The following is a 24612-nucleotide window of genomic DNA, read 5'->3' on the forward strand; positions in this document are numbered from 1 at the left end:
GGAGGAGGCAGGAGATGGAGGTGAGGAGGAGGAGGCAGGAGATGGCGGTGAGGAGGAGGAGGCAGGAGATGGAGGTGAGGAGGAGGAGGCAGGAGATGGAGGTGAGGAGGAGGAGGTGGCAGGTGATGGAGGTGAGGAGGAGGCAGGAGATGGAGGTGAGGTGGAGGAGGCAGGTGATGGAGGTGAGGAGGAGGAGGCAGGAGATGGAGGTGAGGAGGAGGAGGCAGGAGATGGAGGTGAGGAGGAGGAGGCAGGTGATGGAGGTGAGGAGGAGGAGGCAGGAGATGGAGGTGAGGAGGAGGAGGAGGCAAGAGATGGAGGTGAGGAGGAGGAGGCAGGAGATGGAGGTGAGGAGGAGGAGGCAGGAGATGGAGGTGAGGAGGAGGAGGCAGGTGATGGAGGTGAGGAGGAGGAGGCAGGAGATGGAGGTGAGGAGCAGGAGGCAGGAGATGGAGGTGAGGAGGAGGAGGCAGGAGATGGAGGTGAGGAGGAGGAGGCAGGTGATGGAGGTGAGGAGGAGGAGGAGGCAGGAGATGGAGGTGAGGAGGAGGAGGTGGCAGGTGATGGAGGTGAGGAGCAGGAGGCAGGTGATGGAGGTGAGGAGGAGGAGGCAGGTGATGGAGGTGAGGAGGAGGAGGCAGGAGATGGAGGTGAGGAGGAGGAGGCAGGTGATGGAGGTGAGGAGGAGGAGGCAGGAGATGGAGGTGAGGAGGCAGGAGATGGAGGTGAGGAGGAGGAGGCAGGAGATGGAGGTGAGGAGGAGGAGGAGGCAGGAAATATGTCACAAACCACCGGGGGGGTCACTCAGAAATCCCCCGCGCTGGCTACCAGTACGTCACAATCGGGGGGTAACAAGTGGGGGTCACCCCTCCTTTATACCTCCCGACCGACAGACAGAGCACGTGACGCGCTCTCTAGCGCCCCTCTTATAGTCAGGCCAATTATGGAATTGCCCGACAATAAGCAAGGAGGCCGCTATACTACTTATGCCGATTATTGAAGGGTCCCCGGTGAGAGTAGGGTATATATTCCCCCGACCTCCGCGGGCGGAATATATAAAACCTCCCCGAATCTCACTGGCCTCCCCACAATAATCCTTGGCACAACTCGCTGCCACCAACCGCTTCACGGTAACTATTAGCCGAACACACAGACGTGGGATTCAAGATCGAGATAACAGAACAGCCCAAGATTAATTATATAATTTAATCAGCCTAAAGCACACTAGAAACTACAATATATACAATAGGGAATCTACAGAATATACATATGTCAGAGTACAGTTACAGATAAAGCATGGTTTACAAACAGGTATGCAATTCAATCAGTTACCTTGTGCGTCTGGCCACAGGGGGGCGCTGTAGACCAGGTTTCTAGGAACTCCCACAGATGTTTCCTGCACGTGACCCCCAGCGAAAGAACCCTGGAAAATGGCCGAAGTAGGGTTATCAACCTGGGCAAATCCAGGTCCCCTCCTACCTTCGTGACCTCAGAGGGAGCACTGCTCCACCCCTGGCTGGAGTTATGGACAAAATCCACAACATGGAATATGGCCATAACTTGGCCTGGGAGCGTCGTAGGCGGACGCCAATGCTCTCATTGTGACAGTTATGAATTTAGCTACAGAATGAGAGGTTTCATGACTTGTCTACTAGTTCCACATTGGCTGATATCACGCCTGGGGTATTTCCCAAGCTCCCGCTCCCATAAAAAAGGTGTGCCAGCATCGTCCGCATGCGAAAACACCATTTTTATGGTTGCCGTATTTATCGGAAATATGGCTTGCGAGATATGAACCATTTTTTACTGGAGTCGTTCTGTCTGGCTAGTTCCAGAGCCTTATAATGAGATACAACTCTTGTTACAGGGTGACGGCAGGGAGTCATCCTGTGTCCTTTGTTCCCACATCACCTAATTTCCATATCACAGGAGATGGCCATGGGATGGGTTGCTAAACAAGTTGTGTGAAGGAAAGGGGGGGTGACACCAGGAGAGGGCTTCCTGACATAACTTGAATATCATGATTTATCGTCATATCTCCGGATTTACCTCACACCTCCCCCCTTTTGAGGGCGCTAGGGGGCAGCACACTCCGGTGTTCCCCCGTGCGCCCGTCCGCGACCTCTCCTTGTCGGGACAGCCCGTCTGCGTTACCGTGGTCACGGCCCCTTTTGTGGCGAATGGTGAAGTTGTATTGCTGGAGCGCAAGGCTCCATCGCAACAGTCGCCCATTCGTCCCAGAGACGGTGTGCAACCAGCTGAGGGGATTGTGGTCCGTCTCCACGATGAAGTGGCGCCCGTATAGATAGGGTTGCAGACGCTGCAGGGCCCACACTATGGCCAGGCACTCCTTCTCCATTGTGGAATAGGCCACTTCCCTCGGTAACAGCTTCCTGCTCAGGTACAAGACTGGGTGCTCTTGGCTCGCAGAGTCCACCTGGCTGAGCACCGCACCGAGGCCGAAGTCACTGGCGTCGGTCTGTACTACAAACGGCCGCGTGAAGTCGGCTGCCTGTAGCACGGGCGGGCTGGACAGGGCGTCCTTTAGGGCCCGGAAGGCTGTCTCGCAGTCCATTGTCCAATCGACTGCAGAGGGCAGCTTCTTCTTGGTGAGGTCCGTCAGGGGCTTTGCCAGGCTACTATAGCATGGAACAAACCTCCTATAGTACCCAGCGGTCCCCAAGAAGGACATCACCTGCTTCTTGGTCCTGGGGGTGGGCCAGGATGCGATGGCCTCCACTTTCTCAGGCTCGGGCTTCAGTGTTCCCCCCGCCTACCCGGTGACCGAGGTACTGGACCTCGCTCATGGCCAGCTGACACTTGCCCGGCTTGATGGTCAAACCTGCCCGGTGGACCCGCCTGAGCACCTGTGCTAGATGCTCTAGGTGATCTTCCCAGGTGGGACTGAAGACGGCAATGTCATCCAGGTACGCGGCCGCGTACCCTTCAAGTCCCTTGAGCAGGGTGTTGACCATCCGCTGGAAAGTGGCAGGGGCATTCCTCATCCCGAATGGCATCACCGTGGACTCGTACAGTCCAAATGGGGTAATAAAGGCAGAGCGTTCCCTGGCCTTGCGAGTCAGGGGGATCTGCCAATATCCCCGGCTCAGATCCATGATGGTCAGGTACTGAGCCCCGGCCAACTGATCGAGCAGGTCATCGATGCGTGGCATTGGGTACGCATCGGCGACCGTGACCGCATTGAGCCCCCTGTAGTCCACGCAGAACCGCGTGGTTCGGTCCTTCTTAGGGACGAGGACTACAGGCGAGGCCCAAGCGCTGTTGGATGCCTGGATCACCCCCCAGCTTCAGCATCTCGTCAATCTCCTTGGCGCATGTGTTGCTGCACCTCCAGGGAGACCCGATATGCTGAACGCCGGATCGGGGGATGATCCCCAGTGTCCACGTGATGGACAGCCAAGTCAGTCCTTCCGGGCTGGTTGGTAAACAACCCCCGGAAGGGGTGTAGGGTGGCCCACAGCTGGGACCGTTGGTCCTCCAAGAGCTGGTGGCCAACCTCCACATCCTCAATGGATCCGCCTGCCCTAACCTGGGCTAGCATATCCAAGAGGGTTTCCGCTTCTCCCTCCTCGGGCAGGTTGCACACGGGGAGCGCACATGCCTCCCGCTCATGATGTGCCTTCATCATGTTCACATGGAAGGGCTTCCGCCTTCCACGGGCAGGGTCCAGGGTGACCAGGTACGTCACAGGGTTGAGCTGCTGGTACACGAGGTATGGGCCTTCCCAGGCTGCCTGAAGCTTGTCCTGTGGTACGGGGACCAGTACCCACACCTTTTGACCCACTTGGTAGGTCCTCTCACAAGCGTTCTGGTCGTACCAACGCTTCTGATCGGCCTGGGCTTGAGCCATATTGTCGTGTACCAGTTGCGTCAAGGCCTGCATTTTGTCCCGGAAGCGCATGACATACTCGATAACCGACACTCCAGGGGTGGCCAAATCCCCTTCCCAAGCCTCTTTCACCAGAGCCAGGGGGCCCCGCACACGTCGCCCGTACAGGAGCTCAAACGGTGAGAATCCTGTTGAGGCCTGTGGAACCTCCCGGTAAGCAAATAACAGGTGTGGGAGATACCGCTCCCAGTCACGCCCATGGGAGTCGACCAACATCTTAAGCATCTGCTTTAAGGTGCCATTAAACCGCTCGCACAGGCCATTAGTCTGTGGATGGTACGGGCTGGCCACCAGATGTCGCACCTGGACTTGCTTACAGAGGGCCTCCATCAGCTGGGACATGAATTGGGTCCCCCGGTCAGTGAGCATTTCCTGGGGAAAACCCACTCGGGAGAAAATCTCCAGCAATGCGGTGGCCACCTTGTCAGCCCGAATGGACGACAAGGCCACTGCTTCTGGGTACCGGGTGGCATAGTCCACTACCGTCAGTATGAAGCGTTTCCCGGAGCTGCTGGGGATGGCCAGCGGGCCGACCAGATCCACAGCCACCCTCCTGAAAGGCTCATCGATGATTGGCAGAGATACTAGTGGGGCTTTGGGGTGTGGCCCCGCCTTCCCCACTCTCTGACAGGTTTCACACGAACGGCAGTAGGCAGCCACATCGGCCCCCATTTTTGGCCAGTAGAAATGCTGGTTTAACCTGGCCTTGGTCTTAGCGATCCCTAGGTGTCCGGCCATCGGAATCTCATGTGCGATCCGCAACAACTCCGTCCGGAACGGATAGGGTACCACCAACTGTCGGTCCCTGGGCCACGCCTCCGGTGAACCCTGCTGGACCGTGGCCCGGTACAGCCGTCCTTGGTCCCAGACCACTCGCTCCGGGTCCGAGTCCGAGGGAGGCTGTGCCGCCTGCTCCTTAAGAGCTTTCAGGCTGTCGTCAGCTTCTAACGCTGCCTGAAACCCCTGACTAGATGTGGCCAGAATCGACGAGACTGTCACATCTTCGGTCAGTACCCCGGGACCTGTGTCCTGGCCTCCACCTGACTCGGCTGCCACTTGGTCAGAAGGGGAAGAGCTATCGGACCTCCGGGAGGCCCCTTGGCTTCCAGCACTCCCACTGCGGGTGACAGCGGCCACAGCCGCTGCGACCGTGGGTCGTGCCTGCTCCTCCTCCGTTCCTGAAGTCGCCGGTTCAGGCAGACCTACCTGGCTTCCTGACACCCCGGTTGTGGGGGAACCATGCACCGAGATCTTACCTGGGAGCACTTCCGCTCCTGGACCGGCCCCAATCTCACCTGCCTGTTCCCCTCCTGCAGCAACAGAACCCCGCTGTGAAATCTCTGGGGACCCCACATTTGCTGTGGTAGCCCCCACCCCACACACTGGTCCTCCCCCTGCAGCACCCTGCTCTCTGCTTATCCCTGCAGAGGGCAACAGATCCCAGCTCACAGGCTGATTACTTGTAGAGGCATTGTCACACCTTTCTCTGACCCCCTCCCCTGTCACAGCTGCAGCTGTGTGTGTGTCTATGGTGTCTATGCAAGCAGAAATATCAGAGTTCACTCCCTCCTCCCTTACATCATTCATAGATAACACATTAACATTGTCCGGAGGCATGTCAGTACTGGCTGAAGGTTCAGCCCTTGGTTGGGGCCCAAACTGGGAGGTTATCTGCCCCAAATCTGTCCCAAGTAGCACGTTTGCGGGGATCCGATCAGTTACCCCCACCTCCCTCACCCCTCGCCCTGCGCCCCAGTCCACATAAATGTCAGCAACAGGCAGCGCCGGGTCAATGCCTCCAATCCCGGAGACAGCGAGGGTTTTCCCAGGGATCAAGTCTTGGGGGGACACCATCTCAGGCCGCACCAGAGTCACCTCCGAGGCGCTGTCTCGCAGTCCTATGGTCACAGACCGGCCGACGGTGACAGGTTGGAAGCTGTCCAGGGACCTACCACCACCCCCACCCACACAATACACCTTGGGCGGCCCTTGGGACGGGGACGGAGCCGGGGCCTTGGGACGCTGAGGGCACATGGCCTTGAAGTGTCCAGGTAGGTTGCACTGGTGGCACCGTCTTGGTTCTGCCACGGGCCTGGAGAGGGGAGTTGAGGGGGACACCCCCTGCAGTCTAGGGGCAGGTGGGGCAGTCGCAGAATTCATCTTACCCCCTCTCCAGGTGCTGCTGGTGGCTGCTCTCCTGGCTTCAGGAGCCCGATTGTTGGTGTAGTCATCGGCCAGGGCAGCTGTAGCCGTGGACCCCTTTGGCTTCTGGTCTCGGATGAACTGGCGGAGATCCTCAGGGCAGTTCCACAAGAGTTGCTCCGTGATGAACAAGTCCAGGATCTCCGGTCCGGTGGAAAGCTGCAGGCCTTGGGTCCAGTGGTCGGCAGCTCGGGCAAGTGCCCGCCGGTGGTCAGCCCAGGAGTCCTTTGGTCCCTTCTGCAGGGTCCGGAACTTCTTGCGGTAGGACTCCGGAGTGAGGTTGTACGGTTGGATCAGGGCCCGCTTGATGGTGTCGTAGCCCTGATCTGCCTCAGCAGGCAAGTCCCCAAGGATTTCCAGGGCCTTACCCCTTAAACGGGGGGTCAGGTATTTGGCCCACTGGTCCTTGTCCAGATGGTGCTGCAAGCAAGTCCGTTCAAAAGCAGTCAAGAAAGAGTCCAAGTCTCCATCCTTCTCCAGCACTGGGAAGTCCTCAACACGGACCTTTGGAAGTTTGGTGTCTTGAAGGTCACGTGTGGCTGATGAGGGCTGGAGCTTGGCTAGATGCAGCTGGTAGTCACGGTCTGCCTGTCGCTCCGCAGCCTCACGCTCTGCCTGGCGCTCTTCACGCGCTGCTTGCCGCTCCGCAGCCTCAGCATCACGCGCTGCCTGCCGCTCTGCCCTGCGCTCTGCCAGGAGTTCCTTGTAGCCCTTCTGGTCTCCAGCCTGGAGAAGGGCCATAGCCATTTGAAGAAGGCTATCCGAGCCTCCCAGGCTCGGTGGAATGGCACGTGGTGATCTGCGGCCCGCTGCGGAGCCTGGTGATTCACTGTCCATTGCAGAGCGGAGGGCTGGCATCTGGCTCGTTGAGGACCCTTGGGTGAGCTGCTCCTCATCTTGTCCAGCAGTGCCAGGTTGTGCAATGTCCTCTGCAGAGCTGTTTTCTGGCGTCGAGCTCCTGGAGGACTCGTGGGCAACCTCCTCATTACTGTCCACAGCACCGTTCTCCCTCTCTTCGGCTCCTGCTTTAGCATTGGCCAGTTGCCTAGCTCTGCTCCTGGTGCCATCAGCCATTCTTGCAGACTTTTGGTCACTGACACAGAACTGACACCTGATGCCTCCACACACCTTACAGTATCTGCACTCTGACACTCTAGTGTTGAGCTAGTCTGAAGACCCCAGCAGCCACAGCTGCTGCAGGCAGTCTTTAGTGTCTGGGAGTATGGGTCTCACACTCACACACACTATTATCTCGATCCCACCGCTGCCACCAATATGTCACAAACCACCGGGGGGGTCACTCAGAAATCCCCCGCGCTGGCTACCAGTACGTCACAATCGGGGGGTAACAAGTGGGGGGTCACCCCTCCTTTATACCTCCCGACCGACAGACAGAGCACGTGACGCGCTCTCTAGCGCCCCTCTTATAGTCAGGCCAATTATGGAATTGCCCGACAGTAAGCAAGGAGGCCGCTATACTACTTATGCCGATTATTGAAGGGTCCCCGGTGAGAGTAGGGTATATATTCCCCGACCTCCGCGGGCGGAATATATAAAACCCCCCCGAATCTCACTGGCCTCCCCACAATAATCCTTGGCACAACTCGCTGCCACCAACCGCTTCACGGTAACTATTAGCCGAACACACAGACGTGGGATTCAAGATCGAGATAACAGAACAGCCCAAGATTAATTATATAATTTAATCAGCCTAAAGCACACTAGAAACTACAATATATACAATAGGGAATCTACAGAATATACATATGTCAGAGTACAGTTACAGATAAAGCATGGTTTACAAACAGGTATGCAATTCAATCAGTTACCTTGTGCGTCTGGCCACAGGGGGGCGCTGTAGACCAGGTTTCCAGGAACTCCCACAGATGTTTCCTGCACGTGACCCCCAGCGAAAGAACACTGGAAAATGGCCGAAGTAGGGTTATCAACCTGGGCAAATCCAGGTCCCCTCCTACCTTCGTGACCTCAGAGGGAGCACTGCTCCACCCCTGGCTGGAGTTATGGACAAAATCCACAACATGGAATATGGCCATAACTTGGCCTGGGAGCGTCGTAGGCGGACGCCAATGCTCTCATTGTGACAGTTATGAATTTAGCTACAGAATGAGAGGTTTCATGACTTGTCTACTAGTTCCACATTGGCTGATATCACGCCTGGGGTATTTCCCAAGCTCCCGCTCCCATAAAAAAGGTGTGCCAGCATCGTCCGCATGCGAAAACACCATTTTTATGGTTGCCGTATTTATCGGAAATATGGCTTGCGAGATATGAACCATTTTTTACTGGAGTCGTTCTGTCTGGCTAGTTCCAGAGCCTTATAATGAGATACAACTCTTGTTACAGGGTGACGGCAGGGAGTCATCCTGTGTCCTTTGTTCCCACATCACCTAATTTCCATATCACAGGAGATGGCCATGGGATGGGTTGCTAAACAAGTTGTGTGAAGGAAAGGGGGGGTGACACCAGGAGAGGGCTTCCTGACATAACTTGAATATCATGATTTATCGTCATATCTCCGGATTTACCTCACAGAGGTGAGGAGCAGGAGGCAGGAGATGGAGGTGAGGAGGAGGAGGCAGGAGATGGAGGTGAGGAGGAGGAGGCAGGTGATGGAGGTGAGGAGGAGGAGGAGGCAGGAGATGGAGGTGAGGAGGAGGAGGTGGCAGGTGATGGAGGTGAGGAGCAGGAGGCAGGTGATGGAGGTGAGGAGGAGGAGGCAGGTGATGGAGGTGAGGAGGAGGAGGCAGGAGATGGAGGTGAGGAGGAGGAGGCAGGTGATGGAGGTGAGGAGGAGGAGGCAGGAGATGGAGGTGAGGAGGCAGGAGATGGAGGTGAGGAGGAGGAGGCAGGAGATGGAGGTGAGGAGGAGGAGGAGGCAGGAGATGGAGGTGAGGAGGAGGAGGCAGGAGATGGAGGTGAGGAGGAGGAGGCAGGAGATGGAGGTGAGGAGGAGGAGGCAGGTGATGGAGGTGAGGAGGAGGAGGCAGGAGATGGAGGTGAGGAGCAGGAGGCAGGAGATGGAGGTGAGGAGGAGGTGGCAGGTGATGGAGGTGAGGAGCAGGAGGCAGGAGATGGAGGTGAGGAGGAGGAGGCAGGAGATGGAGGTGAGGAGGAGGTGGCAGGTTAAGGAGGTGAGGAGGAGGAGGCGGCAGAAGATGGAGATGAGGAGGAGGAGGCAGGTGATGGAGGTGAGGAGGAGGAGGCAGGAGATGGAGGTGAGGAGGAGGAAGCAGGAGATGGAGGTGAGGAGGAGGAGGCAGGAGATGGAGGTGAGGAGGAGGCAGGTGATGGAGGTGAGGAGGAGGAGGAGGCAGGAGATGGAGGTGAGGAGGAGGAGGTGGCAGGTGATGGAGGTGAGGAGCAGGAGGCAGGTGATGGAGGTGAGGAGGAGGAGGCAGGTGATGGAGGTGAGGAGGAGGCAGGAGATGGAGGTGAGGAGGAGGAGGCAGGTGATGGAGGTGAGGAGGAGGAGGCAGGAGATGGAGGTGAGGAGGCAGGAGATGGAGGTGAGGAGGAGGAGGCAGGAGATGGAGGTGAGGAGGAGGAGGAGGCAGGAGATGGAGGTGAGGAGGAGGAGGCAGGAGATGGAGGTGAGGAGGAGGAGGCAGGAGATGGAGGTGAGGAGGAGGAGGCAGGTGATGGAGGTGAGGAGGAGGAGGCAGGAGATGGAGGTGAGGAGCAGGAGGCAGGAGATGGAGGTGAGGAGGAGGTGGCAGGTGATGGAGGTGAGGAGCAGGAGGCAGGAGATGGAGGTGAGGAGGAGGAGGCAGGAGATGGAGGTGAGGAGGAGGTGGCAGGTTAAGGAGGTGAGGAGGAGGAGGCGGCAGAAGATGGAGATGAGGAGGAGGAGGCAGGTGATGGAGGTGAGGAGGAGGAGGCAGGAGATGGAGGTGAGGAGGAGGAAGCAGGAGATGGAGGTGAGGAGGAGGAGGCAGGAGATGGAGGTGAGGAGGAGGAGGCAGGTGATGGAGGTGAGGAGGAGGATGCAGGAGATGGAGGTGAGGAGCAGGAGGCAGGAGATGGAGGTGAGGAGGAGGAGGCAGGTGATGGAGGTGAGGAGGAGGAGGCAGGTGATGGAGGTGAGGAGGAGGAGGCAGGTGATGGAGGTGAGGAGGAGGTGGCAGGTGATGGAGGTGAGGAGGAGGAGGCAGGAGATGGAGGTGAGGAGGAGGTGGCAGGTGATGGAGGTGAGGAGCAGGAGGCAGGAGATGGAGGTGAGGAGGAGGAGGCAGGAGATGGAGGTGAGGAGGAGGAGGTGGCAGGTGATGGAGGTGAGGAGGAGGAGGTGGCAGGTGATGGAGGTGAGGAGCAGGAGGCAGGAGATGGAGGTGAGGAGGAGGAGGCAGGAGATGGAGGTGAGGAGGAGGAGGTGGCAGGTGATGGAGGTGAGGAGCAGGAGGCAGGAGATGGAGGTAAGGAGGAGGAGGCAGGAGATGGAGGTGAGGAGCAGGAGGCAGGAGATGGAGGTGAGGAGGCAGGTGATGGAGGTGAGGAGGAGGTGGCAGGTGATGGAGGTGAGGAGGAGGAGGCAGGTGATGGAGGTGAGGAGGAGGTGGCAGGTGATGGAGGTGAGGAGCAGGAGGCAGGAGATGGAGGTGAGGAGGAGGAGGCAGGAGATGGAGGTGAGGAGGAGGAGGTGGCAGGTGATGGAGGTGAGGAGCAGGAGGCAGGAGATGGAGGTGAGGAGCAGGAGGCAGGTGATGGAGGTGAGGAGGAGGAGGCAGGAGATGGAGATGAGGAGGAGGTGGCAGGTGATGGAGGTGAGGAGGAGGAGGTGGCAGGTGATGGAGGTGAGGAGCAGGAGGCAGGAGATGGAGGAGGAGGAGGCAGGAGATGGAGGTGAGGAGGAGGAGGCAGGAGATGGAGGTGAGGAGGAGGTGGCAGGTGATGGAGGTGAGGAGGAGGAGGCGGCAGGAGATGAAGGTGAGGAGCAGGAGGCAGGTGATGGAGGTGAGGAGCAGGAGGCATTAGATGGAGGTGAGGAGGAGAAGGCAGGAGATGGAGGTGAGGAGGAGGAGGCGGCAGGTGATGGAGGTGAGGAGGAGGTGGCAGGTGATGGAGGTGAGGAGCAGGAGCCAGGTGATGGAGGTGAGGAGCAGGAGGCAGGAGATGGAGGTGAGGAGGAGGAGGCAGGAGATGGAGGTGAGGAGGAGGAGGCGGCAGGTGATGGAGGTGAGGAGGAGGTGGCAGGTGATGGAGGTGAGGAGGAGGAGGCGGCAGGAGATGAAGGTGAGGAGCAGGAGGCAGGAGATGGAGGTGAGGAGGAGGAGGCGGCAGGTGATGGAGGTGAGGAGCAGGAGGCAGGTGATGGAGGTGAGGAGCAGGAGGCAGGAGATGGAGGTGAGGAGGAGGAGGCAGGAGATGGAGGTGAGGAGGAGGAGGCGGCAGGTGATGGAGGTGAGGAGGAGGTGGCAGGTGATGGAGGTGAGGAGGAGGAGGCGGCAGGAGATGAAGGTGAGGAGCAGGAGGCAGGAGATGGAGGTGAGGAGCAGGAGGCAGGAGATGGAGGTGAGGAGGAGGAGGCAGGAGATGGAGGTGAGGAGCAGGAGGCAGGAGATGGAGGTGAGGAGGAGGAGGCAGGAGATGGAGGTGAGGAGGAGGAGGCAGGTGATGGAGGTGAGGAGGAGGAGGTGGCAGGTGATGGAGGTGAGGAGCAGGAGGCAGGAGATGGAGGTGAGGAGGCAGGAGATGGAGATGAGGAGGCAGGAGATGGAGGTGAGGAGGCAGGAGATGGAGGTGAGGAGGAGGAGGTGGCAGGTGATGGAGGTGAGGAGGAGGAGGCGGCAGGAGATGAAGGTGAGGAGCAGGAGGCAGGTGATGGAGGTGAGGAGGAGAAGGCAGGAGATGGAGGTGAGGAGGAGGAGGTGGCAGGTGATGGAGGTGAGGAGGCAGGAGATGGAGGTGAGGAGGAGGAGGTGGCAGGTGATGGAGGTGAGGAGGAGGAGGCGGCAGGAGATGAAGGTGAGGAGCAGGAGGCAGGTGATGGAGGTGAGGAGGAGAAGGCAGGAGATGGAGGTGAGGAGGAGGAGGCGGCAGGTGATGGAGGTGAGGAGGGAGGTGGCAGGTGATGGAGGTGAGGAGGAGGAGGCGGCAGGAGATGAAGGTGAGGAGCAGGAGGCAGGAGATGGAGGTGAGGAGCAGGAGGCAGGAGATGGAGGTGAGGAGGAGGAGGCAGGAGATGGAGGTGAGGAGCAGGAGGCAGGAGATGGAGGTGAGGAGGAGGAGGCAGGAGATGGAGGTGAGGAGGAGGAGGCAGGTGATGGAGGTGAGGAGGAGGAGGTGGCAGGTGATGGAGGTGAGGAGCAGGAGGCAGGAGATGGAGGTGAGGAGGCAGGAGATGGAGATGAGGAGGCAGGAGATGGAGGTGAGGAGGCAGGAGATGGAGGTGAGGAGGAGGAGGTGGCAGGTGATGGAGGTGAGGAGGAGGAGGCGGCAGGAGATGAAGGTGAGGAGCAGGAGGCAGGTGATGGAGGTGAGGAGGAGAAGGCAGGAGATGGAGGTGAGGAGGAGGAGGTGGCAGGTGATGGAGGTGAGGAGGCAGGAGATGGAGGTGAGGAGGAGGAGGCGGCAGGAGATGAAGGTGAGGAGCAGGAGGCAGGTGATGGAGGTGAGGAGGAGAAGGCAGGAGATGGAGGTGAGGAGGAGGAGGCGGCAGGTGATGGAGGTGAGGAGCAGGAGGCAGGAGATGGAGGTGAGGAGGAGGAGGCAGGTGATGGAGGTGAGGAGGAGGAGGAGGCAGGTGATGGAGGTGAGGAGGAGAAGGCAGGAGATGGAGGTGAGGAGGAGGAGGTGGCAGGTGATGGAGGTGAGGAGGAGGAGGCAGGTGATGGAGGTGAGGAGGAGGAGGCAGGTGATGGAAGTGAGGAGGAGGAGGCAGGAGATGGAGGTGAGGAGGAGGAGGTGGCAGGTGATGGAGGTGAGGAGCAGGAGGCAGGAGATGGAGGTGAGGAGGAGGAGGCAGGAGATGGAGGTGAGGAGGAGGAGGCGGCAGGTGATGGAGGTGAGGAGCAGGAGGCAGGTGATGGAGGTGAGGAGCAGGAGGCAGGAGATGGAGGTGAGGAGCAGGAGGCAGGAGATGGAGGTGAGGAGGAGGAGGCGGCAGGTGATGGAGGTGAGGAGCAGGAGGCAGGAGATGGAGGTGAGGAGGAGGAGGCAGGAGATGGAGGTGAGGAGGAGGAGGTGGCAGGTGATGGAGGTGAGGAGCAGGAGGCAGGAGATGGAGGTGAGGAGGAGGAGGCAGGAGATGGAGGTGAGGAGGAGGAGGCGGCAGGTGATGGAGGTGAGGAGCAGGAGGCAGGTGATGGAGGTGAGGAGCAGGAGGCAGGAGATGGAGGTGAGGAGGAGGAGGCAGGAGATGGAGGTGAGGAGGAGGAGGCGGCAGGTGATGGAGGTGAGGAGCAGGAGGCAGGAGATGGAGGTGAGGAGGAGGAGGCAGGAGATGGAGGTGAGGAGGAGGAGGCGGCAGGTGATGGAGGTGAGGAGCAGGAGGCAGGAGATGGAGGTGAGGAGGAGGAGGCAGGAGATGGAGGTGAGGAGGAGGAGGCGGCAGGTGATGGAGGTGAGGAGCAGGAGGCAGGTGATGGAGGTGAGGAGCAGGAGGCAGGAGATGGAGGTGAGGAGGAGAAGGCAGGAGATGGAGGTGAGGAGGAGGAGGCGGCAGGTGATGGAGGTGAGGAGCAGGAGGCAGGAGATGGAGGTGAGGAGCAGGAGGCAGGAGATGGAGGTGAGGAGGCGGCAGGTGATGGAGGTGAGGAGCAGGAGGCAGGAGATGGAGGTGAGGAGGAGGAGGCAGGAGATGGAGGTGAGGAGGAGGAGGTGGCAGGTGATGGAGGTGAGGAGCAGGAGGCAGGAGATGGAGGTGAGGAGGAGAAGGCAGGAGATGGAGGTGAGGAGGAGGAGGCGGCAGGTGATGGAGGTGAGGAGCAGGAGGCAGGAGATGGAGGTGAGGAGGAGGAGGCAGGAGATGGAGGTGAGGAGGAGGAGGCGGCAGGTGATGGAGGTGAGGAGCAGGAGGCAGGTGATGGAGGTGAGGAGCAGGAGGCAGGAGATGGAGGTGAGGAGGAGAAGGCAGGAGATGGAGGTGAGGAGGAGGAGGCGGCAGGTGATGGAGGTGAGGAGCAGGAGGCAGGAGATGGAGGTGAGGAGGAGGAGGCAGGAGATGGAGGTGAGGAGGAGGAGGCAGGAGATGGAGGTGAGGAGGAGGAGGCGGCAGGTGATGGAGGTGAGGAGCAGGAGGCAGGAGATGGAGGTGAGGAGGAGGAGGCAGGAGATGGAGGTGAGGAGGAGGAGGCAGGAGATGGAGGTGAGGAGGAGGAGGCAGGAGATGGAGGTGAGGAGCAGGAGGCAGGAGATGGAGGTGAGGAGGAGGAGGCAGGAGATGGAGGTGAGGAGGAGGAGGCAGGAGATGGAGGTGAGGAGGAGGAGGCAGGAGATGGAGGTGAGGAGGAGAAGGCAGGAGATGGAGGTGAGGAGGAGGAGGTGGCAGGTGATGGAGGTGAGGAGCAGGAGGCAGGAGATGGAGGTGAGGAGGAGGAGGTGGCAGGTGATGGAGGTGAGGAGCAGGAGGCAGGAGATGGAGGTGAGGAGGAGAAGGCAGGAGATGGAGGTGAGGAGGAGGAGGCAGGAGATGGAGATGAGGAGGAGGAGGCAGGAGATGGAGGTGAGGAGGAGGAGGCAGGAGATGGAGATGAGGAGGAGGAGGCAGGAGATGAAGGTGAGGAGGAGGAGGCAGGTGATGGAGGTGAGGAGCAGGAGGCAGGAGATGGAGGTGAGGAGGAGGAGGCAGGAGATGGAGGTGAGGAGGAGGAGGCAGGTGATGGAGGTGAGGAGGAGGAGGCAGGAGATGGAGGTGAGGAGGAGGAGGCAGGAGATGGAGGTGAGGAGGAGGAGGCAGGTGATGGAGGTGAGGAGGAGGAGGCAGGAGATGGAGGTGAGGAGGAGGAGGCAGGAGATGGAGGTGAGGAGGAGGAGGCAGGAGATGGAGGTGAGGAGCAGGAGGCAGGAGATGGAGGTGAGGAGGAGGAGGCAGGTGATGGAGGTGAGGAGGAGGAGGCAGGAGATGGAGATGAGGAGGAGGAGGCAGGTGATGGAGGTGAGGAGGAGGAGGCAGGAGATGGAGGTGAGGAGGAGGTGGCAGGTGATGGAGGTGAGGAGCAGGAGGCAGGAGATGGAGGTGAGGAGCAGGAGGCAGGAGATGGAGGTGAGGAGGAGGAGGCAGGAGATGGAGATGAGGAGGAGGAGGCAGGAGATGGAGGTGAGGAGCAGGAGGCAGGAGATGGAGGTGAGGAGGAGGAGGCAGGAGATGGAGATGAGGAGGAGGAGGCAGGAGATGGAGGTGAGGAGGAGGAGGCAGGAGATGGAGGTGAGGAGGAGAAGGCAGGAGATGGAGGTGAGGAGGAGGAGGAGGCAGGAGATGGAGGTGAGGAGGAGGAGGCAGGAGATGGAGGTGAGGAGGAGGAGGCAGGAGATGGAGGTGAGGAGGCAGGAGATGGAGATGAGGAGGAGGAGGCAGGTGATGGAGGTGAGGAGGAGGAGGCAGGAGATGGAGATGAGGAGGAGGAGGCAGGTGATGGAGGTGAGGAGGAGGAGGCAGGAGATGGAGATGAGGAGGAGGAGGCAGGTGATGGAGGTGAGGAGGAGGAGGCAGGTGATGGAGGTGAGGAGGAGGAGGCAGGAGATGGAGATGAGGAGGAGGAGGCAGGTGATGGAGGTGAGGAGGAGGAGGCAGGAGATGGAGGTGAGGAGGAGGAGGCAGGAGATGGAGATGAGGAGGAGGAGGCAGGAGATGGAGGTGAGGAGGAGGAGGCAGGAGATGGAGGTGAGGAGGAGGAGGCAGGAGATGGAGATGAGGAGGAGGAGGCAGGAGATGGAGGTGAGGAGGAGGAGGCAGGAGATGGAGGTGAGGAGGAGGAGGCAGGAGATGGAGGTGAGGAGGAGGAGGCAGGAGATGGAGGTGAGGAGGCAGGTGATGGAGGTGAGGAGGAGGAGGCAGGAGATGGAGGTGAGGAGGCAGGAGATGGAGGTGAGGAGGAGGAGGCAGGAGATGGAGGTGAGGAGGAGGAGGCAGGAGATGGAGGTGAGGAGGAGGAGGCAGGTGATGGAGGTGAGGAGGAGGAGGCAGGAGATGGAGGTGAGGAGGAGGAGGCAGGAGATGGAGATGAGGAGGAGGAGGCAGGAGATGGAGGTGAGGAGGAGGAGGCAGGAGATGGAGGTGAGGAGGAGGAGGCAGGAGATGGAGGTGAGGAGGAGGAGGCAGGAGATGGAGGTGAGGAGGCAGGAGATGGAGATGAGGAGGAGGAGGCAGGTGATGGAGGTGAGGAGGAGGAGGCAGGAGATGGAGATGAGGAGGAGGAGGCAGGTGATGGAGGTGAGGAGGAGGAGGCAGGAGATGGAGATGAGGAGGAGGAGGCAGGAGATGGAGATGAGGAGGAGGAGGCAGGTGATGGAGGTGAGGAGGAGGAGGCAGGAGATGGAGATGAGGAGGAGGAGGCAGGTGATGGAGGTGAGGAGGAGGAGGCAGGAGATGGAGGTGATGGAGGTGAGGAGCAGGAGGCAGGAGATGGAGGTGAGGAGCAGGAGGCAGGAGATGGAGGTGAGGAGGCGTTACATCTTCAGGGTGGGGGAAAGTAATTATCAGATGGACACTCAGGAGAGGACGAACCCAACTGACCAGCCTGTAACCTATGCGGGGACAGGCAGAGGCTGTGTGCAGGGGCTGCAGAGGCTGTGTGCAGGTAGAGGTGTAGACTGTGCAAGGGCTGCAGAGGCTGTGTGCAGGTAGAGGTGTAGACTGTGCAAGGGCTGCAGAGGCTGTGTGCAGGTAGAGGTGGAGACTGTGCAAGGGCTGCAGAGGCTGTGTGCAGGGGCGGTGGAGGCTGTGTGCCGTTACAGTGCAGATAAAGGCGGAGGCTGTGTGCAGGTACAGTGCAGATAGAGGCGGAGGCTGTGTTCAGGTACAGTGCAGATAGAGGCGGAGGCTGTGTTCAGGTACAGTGCAGATAGAGGCGGAGGCTGTGTTCAGGTACAGTGCAGATAGAGGCGGAGGCTGTGTTCAGGTGCAGTTCAGGTAAAGGCGGAGCCTGTATGCAGGTACAGTGCAGATAGAGGCGGAGGCTGTGTGCAGGTAGAGGCAGAGTCTGTGTGCAAGTGCAGGTAGAGGTGGAGGCTGTGTGCAGGGGCGACAGAGGCTGTGTGCAAGGGTGGCTCATGTCTCCCGGTGTTTTCTTAGCGTAGTTACAGGTGAGTAGAGATATTACTACCCCAGCAGGCTTCACTGAGGATAATGGGGGTGATGCTATTACTGTATAGTCCTGTATTCGGATGTGTGTGGAGGAGGGAGATGGAGGTGCAGAGGCGGATAGTGCTGGAGGGTCAGGGTTGTAGTGCTGTATCTGCGGCTGTGCTGGACACGGTGAAAGCCTCAGACCTGCTGTCTCTTCTCCCGGTGCAGGAGCCCATGATGCTTCCCCCGATCACGTGAGCACCGGATCCCACCAATGGCCGGACAATGGCGTCAGACTCCGGTGAGTGCGATATAACGGGGACCTGTGCGGTATAACGGGGACCAGTGCGGTATAACGGGGACCAGTGCGGTATAACGAGAACCTGTGCGGTATAACGGGGACCAGTGCGGTATAACGAGAACCTGTGTGGTATAACGGGGACCTGTGCGGTATAACGAGAACCTGTGTGGTATAACGGGGACCTGTGCGGTATAACGAGAACCTGTGTGGTATAACGGGGACCTGTGCGGTATAACGAGAACCTGTGTGGTATAACGGGGACCTGTGCGGTATAACGGGGACCTGTGCGGTATAACGGGGACCTGTGCGGTATAACGGGGACCTGTGCGGTATAACGGGGACCTGTGCGGTATAACGAGAACCTGTGTGGTATAACGGGGACCTGTGCGGTATAACGGGGACCTGTGCGGTATAACGGGGACCTGTGCGGTATAACGGGGACCTGTGCGGTATAACGGGGACCTGTGCGGTATAACGAGAACCTGTGCGGTATAACGGGGACCTGTGCGGTATAACGAGAACCTGTGTGGTATAACGGGGACCTGTGCGGTATAACGGGGACCTGTGCGGTATAACGGGGACCTGTGCGGTATAACGGGGACCTGTGCGGTATAACGGGGACCTGTGCGGTATAACGGGGACCTGTGCGGTATAACGAGAACCTGTGCGGTATAACGGGGACCTGTGTGGTATAACGAGAACCTGTGTGGTATAACGGGGACCTGTGCGGTATAACGAGAACCTGTGCGGTATAACGGGGACCAGTGCGGTATAACGGGGAGCTGTGTGGTATAACGAGAACCTGTGTGGTATAACGGGGACCAGTGCGGTATAACGGGGACCAGTGCGGTATAACAAGAACCTGTGCGGTATAACGGGGACCAGTGCGGTATAACGAGAACCTGTGCGGTATAACGGGGACCAGTGCGGTATAACGAGAACCTGTGTGGTATAACGGGGACCTGTGCGGTATAACGGGGACCTGTGCGGTATAACGAGAACCTGTGCGGTATAACGGGGACCTGTGCGGTATAACGGGGAGCTGTGCGGTATAACGAGAACCTGTGTGGTATAACGGGGAGCTGTGTGGTATAACGGGGAGCTGTGTGGTATAACGGGGAGCTGTGTGGTATAACGGGGACCTGTGCGGTATAACGAGAACCTGTGCGGTATAACGGGGACCTGTGCGGTATAACGGGGAGCTGTGCGGTATAACGAGAACCTGTGTGGTATAACGGGGAGCTGTGTGGTATAACGGGGACCTGTGCGGTATAACGGGGACCTGTGCGGTATAACGGGGACTTGTGCGGTATAATGAGAATCTGTGTGGTATAACGGGGAGCTGTGTGGTATAACGGGGAGCTGTGTGGTATAACGGGGAGCTGTGCGGTATAACGGGGAGCTGTGTGGTATAACGGGGACCTGTGCGGTATAACGGGGACCTGTGCGGTATAACGGGGAGCTGTGCGGTATAACGGGGACCTGTGCGGTATAACGGGTATCTGTGTGGTATAACGGGGAGCTGTGTGGTATAACGGGGAGCTGTGTGGTATAACGGGGAGCTGTGTGGTATAACGGGGACCTGTGCGGTATAACGGGGACCTGTGTGGTATAACGGGGAGCTGTGTGGTATAACGGGGACCTGTGTGGTATAACGGGGACCTGTGTGGTATAACGGGGACCTGTGCGGTATAACGAGAACCTGTGTGGTATAACGAGAACCTGTGTGGTATAACGGGGACCTGTGCGGTATAACGGGGACCTGTGCGGTATAACGGGGAGCTGTGCGGTATAACGGGGACCTGTGCGGTATAACGGGGACCTGTGTGGTATAACGGGGAGCTGTGCGGTATAACGGGGAGCTGTGCGGTATAACGGGGAGCTGTGCGGTATAACGGGGACCTGTGCGGTATAACGGGGAGCTGTGCGGTATAACGAGAACCTGTGCGGTATAACGGGGAGCTGTGTGGTATAACGGGGACCTGTGCGGTATAACGGGGACCTGTGCGGTATAACGGGGACTTGTGCGGTATAATGAGAATCTGTGTGGTATAACGGGGAGCTGTGTGGTATAACGGGGAGCTGTGTGGTATAACGGGGAGCTGTGCGGTATAACGGGGAGCTGTGCGGTATAACGGGGACCTGTGCGGTATAACGGGGACCTGTGTGGTATAACGGGGAGCTGTGTGGTATAACGGGGACCTGTGTGGTATAACGGGGACCTGTGCAGTATAACGGGAAGCTGTGTGGTATAACGAGAACCTGTGTGGTATAACGGGGAGCTGTGTGGTATAACGGGGACCTGTGTGGTATAACGGGGAGCTGTGCGGTATAACGGGGACCTGTGTGGTATAACGGGGACCTGTGCAGTATAACGGGGAGCTGTGCGGTATAACGGGGACCTGTGTGGTATAACGGGGAGCTGTGCGGTATAACGGGGAGCTGTGTGGTATAACGGGGACCTGTGCAGTATAACGGGAAGCTGTGTGGTATAACGGGGAGCTGTGTGGTATAACGGGGAGCTGTGTGGTATAACGGGGAGCTGTGTGGTATAACGGGGAGCTGTGTGGTATAACGGGGAGCTATGAGTGTGACGGGGACCTGTGCAGTATAACGGGGACCTGTGCGGTATAACGGGGACCTGTGCGGTATAACGGGGAGCTGTGCGGTATAACGAGAACCTGTGTGGTATAACGGGGAGCTGTGTGGTATAACGGGGAGCTGTGTGGTATAACGGGGACCTGTGCGGTATAACGGGGACCTGTGCGGTATAACGAGAACCTGTGTGGTATAACGGGGAGCTGTGTGGTATAACGGGGACCTGTGCAGTATAACGGGGACCTGTGCGGTATAACGAGAACCTGTGTGGTATAACGGGGAGCTGTGTGGTATAACGGGGAGCTGTGCGGTATAACGGGGAGCTATGAGTGTGACGGGGACCTGTGCAGTATAACGGGGACCTGTGCGGTATAACGAGAACCTGTGTGGTATAACGGGGACCTGTGCGGTATAACGGGGACCTGTGCGGTATAACGGGGACCTGTGTGGTATAACGAGAATCTGTGTGGTATAACGGGGAGCTGTGTGGTATAACGGGGAGCTGTGTGGTATAACGGGGAACTGTGTGGTATAACGGGGAGCTGTGTGGTATAACGGGGAGCTGTGTGGTATAACGGGGAGCTGTGTGGTATAACGGGGAGCTGTGTGGTATAACGGGGAGCTGTGTGGTATAACGGGGAGCTGTGCGGTATAACGGGGAGCTGTGTGGTATAACGGGGAGCTGTGCGGTATAACGGGGAGCTGTGCGGTATAACGGGGAGCTGTGCGGTATAACGGGGAGCTGTGTGGTATAACGGGGAGCTGTGTGGTATAACGGGGAGCTGTGTGGTATAACGGGGAGCTGTGTGGTATAACGAGAACCTGTGTGGTATAACGGGGAGCTGTGTGGTATAACGGGGAGCTGTGCAGTATAACGGGGAGCTGTGCGGTATAACGGGGACCTGTGCGGTATAACGGGGACCTGTGTGGTATAACGGGGAGCTGTGCGGTATAACGGGGAGCTGTGCGGTATAACGGGGAGCTGTGCGGTATAACGGGGAGCTGTGCAGTATAACGGGGAGCTGTGTGGTATAACGGGGAGCTGTGTGGTATAACGGGGAGCTGTGTGGTATAACGGGGAGCTGTGCGGTATAACAGGGAGCTGTGCAGTATAACGGGGAGCTGTGCGGTATAACGGGGACCTGTGCGGTATAACGGGGAGCTGTGCAGTATAACGGGGAGCTGTGCGGTATAACGGGGAGCTGTGTGGTATAACGGGGAGCTGTGCAGTATAACGGGGAGCTGTGCGGTATAACGGGGACCTGTGCGGTATAACGGGGAGCTGTGCGGTATAACGGGGAGCTGTGCAGTATAACGGGGAGCTGTGTGGTATAACGGGGAGCTGTGTGGTATAACGGGGAGCTGTGCGGTATAACGAGAACCTGTGCGGTATAACGAGAACCTGTGTGGTATAACGAGAACCTGTGCGGTATAACGGGGAGCTGTGCGGTATAACGAAAACCTGTGCGGTATAACGGGGTGCTGTGCGGTATAACGAGAATCTGTGTGGCATAACGGGGACCTGTGCGGTATAACGAGAACCTGTGTGGTATAACGAGAACCTGTGTGGTATAACGGGGGACCTGTGCGGTATAACGAGAACCTGTGTGGTATAACGGGGACCTGTGCGGTATAACGGGGACCTGTGCGGTATAACGAGAATCTGTGTGGTATAACGGGGAGCTGTGTGGTATAATGGGGAGCTGTGTGGTATAACGGGGAGCTGTGTGGTATAATGGGGAGCTGTGTGGTATAATGGGGAGCTGTGTGGTATAATGGGGAGCTGTGTGGTATAACGGGGAGCTGTGTGGTATAACGGGGAGCTGTGCGGTATAACAGGGAGCTGTGTGGTATAATGGGGAGCTGTGCGGTATAACAGGGAGCTGTGCAGTATAACAGGGAGCTGTGTGGTGTAACGGGAAGCTGTGTGGTATAACGAGAACCTGTGTGGTATAACAGGGAGCTGTGTGGTATAACGGGGAGCTATGAGTGTGACGGGTCCTTCTCCCATATCACAAAATCAATAGAGCGAAAGATGGATGAGCAATCCAAAGAGCATTTATTCCAAGCAAATCAAACGGTCCATAACATAATCCACCATACAAATGGTAAAGAAGTCCAGAAACACAAATATAGTCCAGTAAGCGATAAGTGTCCAGGTCTTTCTGGGGCGCGTCAGCTTTTGCCCACAGAGGATGAATCTTCCTGCTTCTCTTGAAGTTCTCTGACAGACTCACCAATCTCCCAGGTAAACAGAGCTTGGGTGGATCCAGGCCCCCCTCCCCCAAACTTAGGAACAAAAGCCCGGCAGGGGGTGATTACCTGCAGACAGGACAATGTACACACAAGGAATACAGAATGGACAGAGCACCACACCCAAAATATGAACGTACACAACATGGTACACAACCCCCCCCCCATATTCCACCATCACAACCTCTCCCTCCTTAATAAGTGAGTACACCATGAGGTCTACACAGACCTCTGACCACCTCACTTAAGTCCATGTTGCTCAGCTGGGAATAGTCCCTTGTACAGCGGTAGGGTTGGAAGGACAAGCTTCCCTTTGTGTCCTCTTTCACTCAAATTGTGTTTCCTGCACCCATAAATCAGCATTATAGATCTCCCACATCACTTCCTAGGAGAATATCTGCAGGCAGCCGCTCATCACCCCAACCACACATTGCTTCACCCCAAAGCCAAAGTCCAGATCTACAGTCGCCTTTGGGATATTCCTCCATTGTCCTCCCGCCAATTCAGTAACAATCCCTGGTCCATGATGTATCGCCTCTGGCCGAACCACCCGGGGATCAGCCATTGTGAGAAATGCCCCAGAGTCACAAAATCCAATGACTCTGTCCATCCAGCACAACCTCCTGTAAGTGCTTACTGTGATGGTGAGAGGAACTCGTGGCTGTGGCTCACACCCCATAAACCCCTAGTGGTCGACCACGAGTGTGTGAGTCATTAGGAAAGTCATCTTGAAGGGGTGAGAACTCTTCCCCCTTGTATTTGGCTGTAGAGAATGAACAGGTCGATTTGGTGCAAGGTCATTCCTCAATCGATCAGCAGATGCCCCGGCTGCCCACATCGATAACATCTCCTCTGCGTCGTACTCCTTCCAATGTGCATTCTGGAGAAGGCAGGAGGAGAACCTGGCGACAAAGGCCGGAGGCCATATACTCCAACAGGGGCATCTATGGTGCAGGGGTCAGCGGTATACTCCAACAGGGGCATCTATGGTGCAGGGGTCAGCGGTACACTCCAACAGGGGCATCTATGGTGCAGGGGTCAGCGGTACACTCCAACAGGGGCATCTATGGTGCAGGGGTCAGCGGTACACTCCAACAGGGGCATCTATGGTGCAGGGGTCAGCGTACACTCCAAGAGGGGCATCTATGGTGCAGGGGTCAGCGGTACACTCCAACAGGGGCATCTACGGTGCAGGGGTCAGCGGTACACTCCAACAGGGGCATCTATGGTGCAGGGGTCAGCGGTACACTCCAACAGGGGCATCTACGGTGCAGGGGTCAGCGGTACACTCCAACAGGGGCATCTATGGTGCAGGGGTCAGCGGTACACTCCAACAGGGGCATCTACGGTGCAGGGGTCAGCAGTACACTCCAACAGGGGCATCTACGGTGCAGGGGTTAGCAGTACACTCCAACAGGGGCATCTATGGTGCAGGGGTCAGCGGTACACTCCAACAGGAGCATCTATGGTGCAGGGGTCAGCGGTACACTCCAACAGGGGCATCTATGGTGCAGAGGTCAGCGGTACACTCCAACAGGGGCATCTACGGTGCAGGGGTCAGCGGTACACTCCAACAGGGGCATCTATGGTGCAGGGGTCAGCGGTACACTCCAACAGGGGCATCTATGGTGCAGGGGTCAGCGGTACACTCCAACAGGGGCATCTACGGTGCAGGGGTCAGCGGTACACTCCAACAGGGGCATCTATGGTGCAGGGGTCAGCGGTACACTCCAACAGAGGCATCTACGGTGCAGGGGTCAGCAGTACACTCCAACAGGGGCATCTACGGTGCAGGGGTTAGCAGTACACTCCAGTGGAGGTGGTGGTATCTCTTCTTCAGGCGGGATGGAATGCACAAAATGCACCGGACGAGATGGAGGTGCGTGGGGATCCCTCTGAGTCCTTGCGGGACAACTGGATTGCAGGTGCCCAGGTTGTCCACACCTATAATATCTTCTCCCTGTGATTCCCACAGGGCATGGTCGGAACTATTGGGCCCAGGAGTCGTGGTTGTCATCGGCCTGTGGTTGGTTGGAGGAGCAGATATAACTGGAGAGGGCCGGGGAGCAGGAGTAGGCTGTGTCTTATTGTCCAGAAGCCTCCGCC

The 24612-nt window shown here is 58.2% G+C and overlaps 1 protein-coding gene across 2 annotated transcripts in view; it reads left to right on the forward strand.

Moving 5' to 3' along the window:
* LOC142244658 (uncharacterized) overlaps nucleotides 1-24612 on the forward strand; it is a 155376-nt gene that overhangs the window by 23647 nt on the left and 107117 nt on the right. For both annotated transcript variants that reach the window (XM_075316931.1, XM_075316932.1), the window contains exon 3: nucleotides 17583-17655. In XM_075316931.1, coding sequence (XP_075173046.1) covers nucleotides 17583-17655 — 73 coding nt within the window. The remainder of the gene's footprint in view (nucleotides 1-17582; nucleotides 17656-24612) is intronic.

This window comes from Anomaloglossus baeobatrachus, chromosome 6, assembly GCF_048569485.1.
Source record: "Anomaloglossus baeobatrachus isolate aAnoBae1 chromosome 6, aAnoBae1.hap1, whole genome shotgun sequence".
In the NCBI taxonomy this organism is placed as follows: domain Eukaryota; kingdom Metazoa; phylum Chordata; class Amphibia; order Anura; family Aromobatidae; genus Anomaloglossus; species Anomaloglossus baeobatrachus.